The following is a 13690-nucleotide window of genomic DNA, read 5'->3' on the forward strand; positions in this document are numbered from 1 at the left end:
CATTTTTTGCTTTAGTACAGTCATACAAATCCAAGGGCTTTATGTCTGGAACCACAAAAGTCTTCCTCATGGTAGGGGAGTCCACCATAGCGAGTTTGTAAAAGAAGATGGGAAGCGATGCTGGCAAAAAACAACCGCGGTGAAGTTAGTTTTAGGTTGGATATTCGACGGACATTCGCGGACCCGCCAGCAGCGTCAGTTTCCCGGACCCGCCAGCAGCGTCAGTTTAACGGGGAGATCTTCTCTGCGAAACGAGGCTTTCACTTAGGGACCATCAACAAATGACTTTTACAATTACACAAGAAAAATGTTATTTTTAATAAATCGACAGCTTCTCGATCGTGTGAATGTGAAGCAAATTCACTCTAGAGCATACATTTATTGAACACACCTCTTTTTATTGCATTTTAATACTTTAAATATTTTATATTAATATTTTGATGGAGAAATTAGCTTATTTCTTCAATACCTTCCAGGTCATGTGACCTAATCACTCAAAATCAATGCTGGCTCAAAGAACTACACTGGCTGCATAGGACACACCTCTTTTTATTCCATTTTAATACTTTAAATATTTTATATTAATATTTTGATGGAAAAATTAGCTTATTTCTTCAATACTTTCCAGGTCATGTGACCTAATCACTCAAACTCAATGCTGGCGCAAAGAACTACACTTGCTGCGTAGGACACACCTCTTTTTATTCCATTTTAATACTCTAAATATTTTATATTAATATTTTGATGGAAAAATGAGCTTATTTCTTCAATACCTTCCAGGTCATGTGACCTAATCACTCAAACTCAATGCTGGCTCAAAGAACTACACTGGCTGCTTAGGACACACCTCTTTTTATTCCATTTTAATACTTTAAATATTTTATATTAATATTTTGATGGAAAAATGAGCTTATTTCTTCAATACCTTCCAGGTCATGTGACCTAATCACTCAAACTCAATGCTGGCTCAAAGAACTACACTGGCTGCATAGGACACACCTCTTTTTATTCCATTTTAATACTCTAAATATTTTATATTAATATTTTGATGGGAAAATGAGCTTATTTCTTCAATACCTTCCAGGTCATGTGACCTAATCACTCAAAATCAATGCTGGCTCAAATAACTACACTGGTTGCATAGGACACACCTCTTTTTATTCCATTTTAATACTCTAAATATTTTATATTAATATTTTGATGGGAAAATGAGCTTATTTCTTCAATACCTTCCAGGTCATGTGACCTAATCACTCAAAATCAATGCTGGCTCAAATAACTACACTGGTTGCATAGGACACACCTCTTTTTATTCCATTTTAATACTCTAAATATTTTATATTAATATTTTGATGGGAAAATGAGCTTATTTCTTCAATACCTTCCAGGTCATGTGACCTAATCACTCAAAATCAATGCTGGCGCAAAGAACTACACTGGCTGCATAGGACACACCTCTTTTTATTCAATTTTAATACTCTAAATATTTTATATTAATATTTTGATGGGAAAATGAGCTTATTTCTTCAATACCTTCCAGGTCATGTGACCTAATCACTCAAAATCAATGCTGGCTCAAAGAACTACACTGGCTGCTTAGGACACACCTCTTTTTATTCCATTTTAATACTTTAAATATTTTATATTAATATTTTGATGGAAAAATTAGCTTATTTCTTCAATACCTTCCAGGTCATGTGACCTAATCACTCAAAATCAATGCTGGCTCAAAGAACTACACTGGCTGCATAGGACACACCTCTTTTTATTCCATTTTAATACTTTAAATATTTTATATTAATATTTTGATGGAAAAATTAGCTTATTTCTTCAATACCTTCCAGGTCATGTGACCTAATCACTCAAACTCAATGCTGGCGCAAAGAACTACACTGGCTGCGTAGGACACACCTCTTTTTATTCCATTTTAATACTCTAAATATTTTATATTAATATTTTGATGGAAAAATGAGCTTATTTCTTCAATACCTTCCAGGTCATGTGACCTAATCACTCAAACTCAATGCTGGCTCAAAGAACTACACTGGCTGCTTAGGACACACCTCTTTTTATTCCATTTTAATACTTTAAATATTTTATATTAATATTTTGATGGAAAAATGAGCTTATTTCTTCAATACCTTCCAGGTCATGTGACCTAATCACTCAAACTCAATGCTGGCTCAAAGAACTACACTGGCTGCATAGGACACACCTCTTTTTATTCCATTTTAATACTCTAAATATTTTATATTAATATTTTGATGGGAAAATGAGCTTATTTCTTCAATACCTTCCAGGTCATGTGACCTAATCACTCAAACTCAATGCTGGCGCAAAGAACTACACTGGCTGCATAGGACACACCTCTTTTTATTCCATTTTAATACTCTAAATATTTTATATTAATATTTTGATGGGAAAATTAGCTTATTTCTTCAATACCTTCCAGGTCATGTGACCTAATCACTCAAACTCAATGCTGGCTCAAAGAACTACACTGGCTGCATAGGACACACCTCTTTTTATTCCATTTTAATACTCTAAATATTTTATATTAATATTTTGATGGAAAAATGAGCTTATTTCTTCAATACCTTCCAGGTCATGTGACCTAATCACTCAAACTCAATGCTGGCTCAAAGAACTACACTGGCTGCATAGGACACACCTCTTTTTATTCCATTTTAATACTCTAAATATTTTATATTAATATTTTGATGGGAAAATGAGCTTATTTCTTCAATACCTTCCAGGTCATGTGACCTAATCACTCAAAATCAATGCTGGCTCAAAGAACTACACTGGCTGCTTAGGACACACCTCTTTTTATTCCATTTTAATACTTTAAATATTTTATATTAATATTTTGATGGAAAAATGAGCTTATTTCTTCAATACCTTCCAGGTCATGTGACCTAATCACTCAAAATCAATGCTGGCTCAAAGAACTACACTGGCTGCATAGGACACACCTCTTTTTATTCCATTTTAATACTTTAAATATTTTATATTAATATTTTGATGGAAAAATTAGCTTATTTCTTCAATACCTTCCAGGTCATGTGACCTAATCACTCAAACTCAATGCTGGCGCAAAGAACTACACTGGCTGCGTAGGACACACCTCTTTTTATTCCATTTTAATACTCTAAATATTTTATATTAATATTTTGATGGAAAAATGAGCTTATTTCTTCAATACCTTCCAGGTCATGTGACCTAATCACTCAAACTCAATGCTGGCTCAAAGAACTACACTGGCTGCTTAGGACACACCTCTTTTTATTCCATTTTAATACTTTAAATATTTTATATTAATATTTTGATGGAAAAATGAGCTTATTTCTTCAATACCTTCCAGGTCATGTGACCTAATCACTCAAACTCAATGCTGGCTCAAAGAACTACACTGGCTGCATAGGACACACCTCTTTTTATTCCATTTTAATACTCTAAATATTTTATATTAATATTTTGATGGAAAAATGAGCTTATTTCTTCAATACCTTCCAGGTCATGTGACCTAATCACTCAAACTCAATGCTGGCTCAAAGAACTACACTGGCTGCTTAGGACACACCTCTTTTTATTCCATTTTAATACTTTAAATATTTTATATTAATATTTTGATGGAAAAATGAGCTTATTTCTTCAATACCTTCCAGGTCATGTGACCTAATCACTCAAACTCAATGCTGGCTCAAAGAACTACACTGGCTGCATAGGACACACCTCTTTTTATTCCATTTTAATACTCTAAATATTTTATATTAATATTTTGATGGGAAAATGAGCTTATTTCTTCAATACCTTCCAGGTCATGTGACCTAATCACTCAAAATCAATGCTGGGTCAAAGAACTACACTGGCTGCATAGGACACACCTCTTTTTATTGTAAATTACCATATTATCTTAGCTTAGCTTATTTCTTCAATATCTAATGACTCAAAATCACTTTCTGAATTGAATACTAGTCTGTACACAATAGAAACAGCTCTTTATATCGGATAATATTACATCCTCTATTTAATATTAATATTTCTATGGAAAATTCAGGGTTTTTTCTATAGCTTTCCTGTCATGTGATCCAGTGATTATCAGAAAGTAATACAAACAAGGCTACACAGGACACATGTTTTACTAATCGTCATCATTGAGCACATTTCAAGTATTACTTGCACAAAGGACATTTCCAATATCCTGTCTCTGCCTTTTTAAAGTCTCTGCTGTCCATTGCCAGACACTGGGCATGGTACCATCGCTCACAGTCATCACACTGAATCTGTTGAAGTGAAAGAAATAATGTATTTATATATTTGTAGCTTAGATTAACATTCAGTTGTCTTAATACTCAAGTGTTAGTGAGGAATCAGCTGACACAATCATCTGGTCCTTAAAACCCACTGCCTGTGTTTTAACATGCTCTTGTTTTGTTTTTGTTTTTTTGTTTTATTGTTCTGACTTTTAAATTGTTTTATTTAAGTATTCCAGTAATGTGTGTTGCATGTTTTAAATGTATTGTATTTACTTGTTTAAAATTAAATGTGTTTTAGGTTGACTTTTAAAATCTGTCCAGGGACTACAGATGAAAAATAGCCTCTTGGCTAACTCTGGCACATTTACAGAGATGTTAATTAATGTGCACTGTCCCTGTTAAATAAATGAATACATTAAAAAATAAATGTAGACATCACAATTCCACATTTTCTTCACAACAGCTCACCCAGTTTGTGATGGGAGATCCAGATCCTGGAGGCCTTAAGGCAGCACACATAGCACAATAAGTGTGCTCATCAAGGACTGAAACAAGATAACAATACATGTATGTCAGCTTCTATATACATACATATACATACATACATACATACATACATATATATATATATATATATATATATATATATATATATATATATATATATATATATATACATACAGACACACATATACATACATACACATATAGCAGGTCTCCCTTGAAAAAGAGGTCAATGATCTCAATGGGATACAACCTGAATAAATAAAGGTTTGAAATGAAATGAAATACATATATTCATATTTATTTACCTGATGCCTCAAGGATTTCGAGAGCCAGTTCTATCCTCTCCTGTTTCATGTATTTCTTCGAACACTCGAAATTCACATTCGGGATCAGAGGGAAGGACTCCATGACTGCCTTTGCCATCTAAACAAACAACACTTATGTTATGGAGGTTTTTTCTTCTTTATTGTATAGTAATACAGATACAGACAAAAACATGAGACACATTATAGAAGACATCCACCCTTGACTAGAATGCCTCCCAAAACTTTTCATTATTGATATAGACCGGTCCTATTATTGGAATTTTGAGATATTCGGAAGCGAAGTTTTGTCAATGAAACTTTCTGTGTTCAAGTGAATACTACATTAGTGTTAAATAACTGTTAATTTAAGTTCAGCAATGTTGTGTCATAATCCAATTGTTGTCAGTTGTGAAAAATACAATAAACAACAACATGATATCGGCATTATACTGTATATTGTCCATTGGCCAACCTGCCTGCTAAATATTATGGCAATCAGCATCGGCCTTTAAAAAACCCTTATCGGTCGACCACTACTTTGACCGATTTTTTAATCCGTCCTTGCATTAAACTGTCTTTCACATTAAAAACTCTGCTTGTTAACTGGATGAAAACAGAATATCTTCAGCTCACCTTCACAACAACGACACCACAGCTACATCCATCCTTTTGAAGTGGGTGGCCCATAACGCCTCCCTTCCACTTAACATCCACCCAGTCTGTTATGCTGTGGCGTGTCCTCCTCATCTTGAAGTACTCCCTGAGAAAGGATAATGTTAACACACTTTATATTTCTAATTATGTGGCACCTAAAGATAATGTAACAGACATTTATACTGTTTGTATTCACCATATGACCATTTATTTATATAAGGGTCAGCTATAGATATCACTGTCTGAACACAGACTGTATCAGACTGTTTAAAATGCTTTCAATGCTGTTTGTGAGTATGAATGTAACTAAATGTGACACATTTTTTACGTTTAAATATAGTTTTTACTTGAATTTTCAAATATCTATTGAATTTTTATTTACTGTATTCTTTTGGCAGCATGTTCGGAGTCATCAAGCTCTTTGATGCTTTGAGCTGGATCCACCAGGAATACGGTGCTGGTTTTGGCATGAATGTACTGTGAGAGAACAAAAAAAGTAAAAGCACTTTTCATCAAAAAAGATTTTTGGTTTCACTATGTAAGTCTTGTGCTTTAACAGAAATAATACAATAACAAAAATAATTACAAACCAGCAACTTCCAGTGGTTGTTGTTGACAAGTACAAAGGACAGGACAGCTTCATAGTTGTCAAAGTTTACCTATAATGGCATCAAATAAAGGATTAAAACAAACTTGAAGGCTAAGGTAAAAATAACAACAACATTAGTCTGACAATTATGTTCTTGTGCCATTCATTTGTTGTGCTTAAAACAAGTGTTGGTATGGAAATTCAATAGTAAGTAGATTTATCAGGTGATTTAACTAATGAGTATAGTTTCAGAGAGGATCAAGTAAAATAATCTCAGCTAATTTCCTATTTAAGACCTGTGGATTCTCAGCCAATGCTTCACTCCATGTACCTAATGTGTGAGTGTGAGCCCACAAATCAAATCCACACCTACTTCCCCCTACAGCATCACCATGCACAAACACAACACACCACACACATAGACATACACAGACCACACACATTACCTTTGGTAAACTGTGAGATGTTAGCTGAGTTCTGTCCCCGAACAAAATGACACCTGCTGTGTAGTGATTTAGCAAGTACATTTTGTTCACAACGCCGAATTTGTCGGCAGCAACATGAAACACGCCTTCAATTACCTTGCAAAAAAGATCATAACAATTAGCCAATTAATGCATATTCCCAGTTTTACTGAACTTTCATTTCCTGCAACTTTGAGAATCTTGTGACTGACAAAAGTATCTAGACATTTTTTTCAGATATTTTTTTGGCAGAAATCGTTAAATGCAAGATAAAGAAAATGACACAGTGTAGAGTGAAACTTCAGACACTTGAAACATGTAGTCACGTACCTCCCCTGTCAACCACTGGTGGGGTCGAAGTGAGCATAGCTCACAGTGGCGGATAAGTAAGATGCGTCCTTTCATCTGTGAGGGGAGCACTGCCACGACCACCTCGGTGTCCTTTTTTTTCCACAGCCAGGTCAACTGCAAGTCAGGATTGAGGGGAAATAAATGCATTCTGTTTAATATGGACACTTGAGGAATCTTTTAACCCTCCGGTATCACTCTGGACATTTTTGTCCCGAATGACTAATTAGGGTAGTGCATTTGAATGATACCAGAGGGTTAACAATCTTGAATTTTTGGGTGAAGGCCTTGTTTTTGTATATGCACCATCAAAGCTACATACACAGAATATAATTAAACTGTCCATGTTTATGCATTTAACCTTTTTCCCTTTTAGAGTTTTCACTAAATGACATTAAACAGGCTGCTCAGGAACAGAAACTGTAATTGCAGTTTCAAGTCTGATTTAGAAATCTAGTTTCTGTTATAAGTTTGTATGCTGTATTTACATTTACATTTTTCATCTTCATATTCTCCCCCTACAACATGCACTTAATCATCTTGGGTTATAATACTTCATGTCCTTTGTCCTTCACCTCACTCTTTACCAATTTAGTCCATGCTTTACTTTCTGACAATATTTACTTATTCCATTGTTACAATTACAATGCTGGAGAACAATTTACACACTTTGAACATAGTAAGTCTTAGAGAAACTCACATTTCCCTGTGCATCTTTTTCCTGTTGGTCCACTTTTCTTTTCTTCAGCTTTGTGGCAGGTGGGCTCTTGGGGTTGGGTAGTGTTTTTGGTGGATTGAAGTACTTGGACTTGGACTTGGTGTGACCAGCAGAACTTTCCCGCTTGTTCCACTGTTCCTCGTGGTCATCATCTGGCCTGCTAGGATGTCCAAAGTTTTTGTCCAGAATATGCATTGGCAGATTGTGTTGCTCAATGTGCTCTACATATCTTCCTTGTATTGAGGCATACATTTTGGAGATGAACTCTGCTGGTCTCAGGTACTTTTTTTTTAAAAGGATGGAGTGTTTGACCAACCCAAACCAGAGCTCAACATGGCAGTTGGTATCCCTGGTTTTATGACTTCCATCGTTTTTAGAGGTACCTTTTCTATGTCGCGACAGATCCCCAAGCAACAAACCACTCCACAATGGGAAGATCCCCATGTAGTTTTTTAACAGTGCATCAATGACACCAGGACAGAGGTAGTGGTTTTTTACACGAACAGCATCGTCAGAGAGAATGTCACACTCTGCTTGGTCCCGCCTGACTTGAAAAGCTCGTGTAAAAGGGGACTTTCCCATAATGCTATGAGCATTTTTTTCCATTTTGCTTTCCTCCTCTCCCATTACATGTCCACTTTCTTCCAGTTTCACGTCCCGAGTTTGCAAAATGCACTTGTCAAGGTACATTTTGCTCTGTTTCACCAAATGAGTGTACTCCTCTGCATCAAAAAGCACACACATATGATAAAAAACATCAATGGCTTCCTGCATACTTGTGCAGTTCAGGATGTACGCAAAACAGAATGTTGCATATTCCTGTGTGCCTCTGTCTACAGTTTTTTTTCCAAATGCTTGTGACACAGCCTTCATGATATGAGCAGAGCACAGATGCAGCACAGTGAAGTTAGGAATCAGTTCAGTTTGTCCAGACACTATCTCAAATGCTCTGTCAAGGTACACTGACATATTTTCCCTGTTAAAAGACAGAAGCACACTGTTTATCAGAGCCCAACTATAATCTGTCTCAACCTGTGCTATCTTTCTTTTTGTTGTGTAAGACAACTTTCTTTTAAATTCCATGAGCCAATGGGAAATAGATGGAATGGAATGGCTGTTGGTGATCAGTTCTGTGACAGGCAAGGGAGGCTTATCCTTACCCATTCCGGGCAAAACCAAAGCATAGTACAAGACCCGCTTATTTTGATCAGGAATTTTCTGTATCACGCTGCCTGTGGCATCAAGGTAGAGAGTCGTAGGTGTTGGCTTTTTTAAGTGCTCAGTCAAAATTTTTATTCCAGCATCTGTGTATAAATGTACAGCAAACGGATCTATTTGTAGGTGCTGAAGATAGCCTTTTGATGATGCATGACTGCTGCTTTCTTTGATTATTTTTTGAGTCAACATGAGTTCAAGCATCATGTCATCGTGGAGCCTTGCACTTTTCTTCACTTCAGAGGATATTGTCTTTAACACATGTTTGGTGAGGCTTCTGCTTATGTTACCAGCCATTATTTCCTCTACTGGTGTCTGTCTTAACATATTGTAATAATAATTGCTGACACCACTGGTTAAGGCTTTGGAAATGGTTCCTCTTCTTGTGTATTTTGCTGGTCTAAATCGCCTTTGATTTTTATGGTGTATAACTTCACCAATACGCATGACTTTTAAAAATATTTTTGTATCCGTTGATTTTGGCCTGTTCTTTTTTGAGAAACTGTAGACAGCGTTGCATCCATTAAATGTGCATTTTGCAGAGGCACAGAAAAATGGCGAATTCTTTTTACGGCTATCCTTTGTCTTAACATGCTGGTATTTGAAAGCAAGTGTGCAGCATGGATTCTTTTTCAAAAATTCCTGATAAAATGTATCAGTCCAGGGGGGACGGAGTTTTTGTTTGCCATGTTTAGGTTTAATTTTGTTCCATTGTTTTCTTGTCATGGCAATGTTGAACTTTTTTGGCCCTGCTTTGCACTTTCTGTTAATTTGTGTTGTCATTTCGGTGGCTGTCTCTGTACTTTGCTGGTCTGACTCTTCTGTGTCTATCTCAGACTGTGGCTGTGCGTTACTCATTTCCCTGTCATCCTGACTTGTGTCCTCGTCTTCCTCACCTGTAGGTGGGCTGGAAGACTGTTTCTCTTCATCATTCTTATCTTCATCTTTCCTCACAGGCTCTGTCCCTGTTTTTCGTTTGTTTTTTTTCCGTTTTTTATCCTTTTCTGGCCCTTTCTTGTCCTTGCCTGTTTGTCCCTTTCTGTTAATTTGTGTTGTCATTTCGGTGGCTGTCTCTGTACTTTGCTGGTCTGACTCTTCTGTGTCTATCTCAGACTGTGGCTGTGCGTTACTCATTTCCCTGTCATCCTGACTTGTGTCCTCGTCTTCCTCACCTGTAGGTGGGCTGGAAGACTGTTTCTCTTCATCATTCTTATCTTCATCTTTCCCCACAGGCTCTGTCCCTGTTTTTCGTTTGTTTTTTTTCCGTTTTTTATCCTTTTCTGGCCCTTTCTTGTCCTTGCCTGTTTGTCCCTTTCTGTTCATTTGTGTTGTCATTTCGGTGGCTGTCTCTGTACTTTGCTGGTCTGACTCTTCTGTGTCTATCTCAGACTGTGGCTGTGCGTTACTCATTTCCCTGTCATCCTGACTTGTGTCCTCGTCTTCCTCACCTGTAGGTGGGCTGGAAGACTGTTTCTCTTCATCATTCTTATCTTCATCTTTCCCCACAGGCTCTGTCCCTGTTTTTCGTTTGTTTTTTTTCCGTTTTTTATCCTTTTCTGGCCCTTTCTTGTCCTTGCCTGTTTGTCCCTTTCTGTTCATTTGTGTTGTCATTTCGGTGGCTGTCTCTGTACTTTGCTGGTCTGACTCTTCTGTGTCTATCTCAGACTGTGGCTGTGCGTTACTCATTTCCCTGTCAGCCTGACTTGTGTCCTCGTCTTCCTCACCTGTAGGTGGGCTGGAAGACTGTTTCTTGATACTGTGCTGTCCATCTCTCCCTCTTTCACTGACATATTTTCCTAAATACAAACATTACAAAAGTAAAAAATCTCATTTAATTACTGTATCTCTTATCTTAAGACTACAATGCAACTTTAAGCAATCTGCCATCCTTGGGTCAATTAGGCTACAGTCAATTATGTTAACATCCTACTGTGATGGCTGTAGTATTTAATTAAATAAGTACATTAACCCTTATGCCTCCCTAAGGAAATGTATTGTCCATATCACTGTTTAATTTTGCGAGCATTCTGATTGTGTTAAGAATATGGCACGACATTTGGTAAAGATGTGAGTTTTTTGGAAAACAATTCTTAATAAGTGTATGTGTAATCAAAATAGTGACTTTCAGATCCCTAGCGACAAAAATACAAATGAATGAACATTTGATAATTATGATCAGCACTGAATTGGGTTAAAAGATGTAAGTAATTGAAAGTGGAAAAAAAATATTAACATAGCCTATAATATCTTTATTACAGTATTTTTAGATGCGGACATTTTTGTCGTTAGTGTTTTCAGAGTAACGTTTTTAAAAGGGATTCACAAGGGTTAAGCTTCAACTTAAAAGCCTCTGGGGCAGAGTCCTGCATGGGTCCAGTTTTCAAATCCGCACCCACCCGAACCCTCGCAGCTCAGTACCGCGAACCGACCCGTTACACGCAATTATCTTCAAGTCAAGTGTCGGAAGCATCCTGAGGCCACAGTGGCTTCAGAACATGTATATAGTCTATCTTAAAAAACATCTTGAATTTATTTGTAGAAAGTTAGTTTGTTATTTAACAGGGATGGAGACTTTTTTTAGTTTCATACATTTTCAAAAATACATTGTTAGAATTTCTAAAAAGTAGTCTTACTCAAACCACTCAAATAATGTAAATAAAGCAAAAGGCTCCTGAAATCCTTTCACATGTACTCACCAGTGTAACGCTGCCTTGCTCTGGTCCTAGTATATTTAAACTGCATGGGATGACGGCTACTAATGAGCACTGCACATGATATATATATTTGGAATTCTTTATTGATTGAAGTGGGGGCTGCATTTTGAATTCTTAAACAAGTTATGCTTATCAGACTGTGGCATGACCTTTGCAACACAAATATAATAAAGTGAGCATGTTTAGCAAGTTTTGATATTGTTGCATGCTGTTTATACTTTTTTTGACATAGAAAAACTATGATTACTAATGTACATATAGCTTTACACTGGTATGATCTGGAACTGTGACAGGCTCTGAAAGACTTCAATCCACTTCCGTAGTTGCACTTATGAAGGGAAACAATGGCCTTAATGAGTCTAACTGGTCACAAAAACCAAACATTTTTAGATTTTTAGATCAGGACCTGGTCTAATGTGGTCGAGATGTAAAAAAAGCACTGAAATCTCTCTTTTTTGTATTTTCACAAATAGAATTAAGGTTTCACAAATCTGAAACTGTGTTATAAAGAATGTTTAGACCCTCTGGGATAATCCAGTCCAAATAAATCGTCTATGCAGCGATTTAAGAGGTTGAAACACGGAGGATTGTTCGCTCAGCGCTGTAAATTAAATTTCCCTTAACTTTCCCCTTAACTGCCGAATCGGAAGCTCTGAATCGGAAGCCAACTTCAGCGTCGTCTATTGCACGCGATGTTGCTGTAAGTTATTAATAATAATGATTTGAATCACAACGTTATGAATGAATCTTCATTTTCATTTCGGATTTCTCCAGAGAAAAACCACAACATATTTTTGTTCCCACCCGCTGCTCGCCTGCATTACATTTTTTTCTTTCTTCTGTCCCCGCACCCGTGGTTAGATACAGGCCTACATGTATGTTTTGCCCGTTACACAACTATTTTGCGGGTTATCCGCCGGGTATCCGAGGCAGGACTCTGCTCTGGGGCTCATCAAAGTTATTTTTTAACAGTACCTGCTTGAAGCACCTCAGTCCGGACTCCGCGTCGGTCTTCACCCCAGATGACCCTCAACCACTTAAGATGCTCTTTCTTATTACTTTTAAACACTGTAAGTGTAACTGAGGACCACTGCTCAGGTGTAACATTAACTTCACTAAAACCATGAGAAATGAAAGACCTGGTGATGAAATCTCTACCTCCTGCTTGTTGCCAGAGGTCTAAAGCTTTCTTTTTCTTGCCTTTTTTGAAGCGCACCATTTTTAGATCAAACAATGTGATCTGGTTTCTAAAATGGCATATATGTCTTCTTCTTCTACTCTCTATTTTTGGCGGATTGCAAACAACTTTAAAGGTGCATACCACCACCTGTACATGAGTGTGAATTATCATATCATTCCATCTCTTAACTCATGGACGTATCTATGATCTAATCAAAAAATATATATAAATAAATAAATAAATCAACAAAAAACATAAAATAAAAAACCTATGATCTTTCCTGACCTAATGTTAAATTATTTTTCCTACCCCAGTTTCACTCAGGAAGGTAAACAATGCCTTTCTGGTAGCTCTTACTCCCTCTCCTTCTGTTCCCAAAATACCAACCACACTCCATTCTCTGCCTCTAAAACGTTATCCTTTAGTTTTTCTCTTTCAGCTTTAAAGATGTCACAATGTAACAAGATATGTTCCACATCTTCTTTAACTCCCACACTTGTCACTGTCACTTTTCCCCATGATACAGTATACAGCGTACCATTCAAAGCCGTGTGATTTAGTCTGAGTCTAGCTATCATGATTTCCTCCCTTCTGTTTATTTCTTTATAAATATTAATTGTAATTGTCTTTTGCACTTTATGATACTCTTTGCCTTTCTGGTCTTCCTCCCACCTTTTCTGCCAGATCTCCATCCCTTTCTTCCTAATGACTGATTTTCCTTCTCCTTCTCCAAGTTG

General features: G+C 36.6%; 1 protein-coding gene across 1 annotated transcript; it reads right to left on the reverse strand.

The window, feature by feature from the left end:
• Positions 1–3898: 3898 nt before the first annotated feature.
• Positions 3899–8683, reverse strand: LOC117493401. Its single transcript, XM_034143940.1, has 9 exons — positions 7827–8683; positions 7109–7243; positions 6761–6895; positions 6316–6384; positions 6108–6202; positions 5705–5831; positions 5072–5189; positions 4728–4804; positions 3899–4286 (listed from the first exon to the last, which is right to left on the reverse strand). The coding sequence occupies exons 1-9, from the start codon at positions 8616–8618 to the stop codon at positions 4176–4178; spliced, it is 1659 nt and encodes a 552-aa protein (XP_033999831.1). The 5' UTR covers positions 8619–8683; the 3' UTR covers positions 3899–4175.
• Between the last annotated feature and the right edge of the window lie 5007 nt (positions 8684–13690).

The sequence above is a fragment of the Trematomus bernacchii genome, unplaced genomic scaffold (genome assembly GCF_902827165.1).
Source record: "Trematomus bernacchii unplaced genomic scaffold, fTreBer1.1, whole genome shotgun sequence".
Taxonomy (NCBI): Eukaryota; Metazoa; Chordata; class Actinopteri; order Perciformes; family Nototheniidae; genus Trematomus; species Trematomus bernacchii.

Bases quoted from the DNA above. Each gene is read 5' to 3' on its own strand.
- LOC117493401 (XM_034143940.1), bottom strand. From the start codon at position 8,618: ATGCAGGAAGCCATTGATGTTTTTTATCATATGTGTGTGCTTTTTGAT. The intron at 6,203-6,315 runs GTTTGTAATTAT...GTTCTCTCACAG, and splicing joins ACAACCACTGGAAGTTGCTG to TACATTCATGCCAAAACCAG. The intron at 5,190-5,704 runs GTGAGCTGAAGA...TTGTTTGTTTAG, and splicing joins GTGGTGTCGTTGTTGTGAAG to ATGGCAAAGGCAGTCATGGA.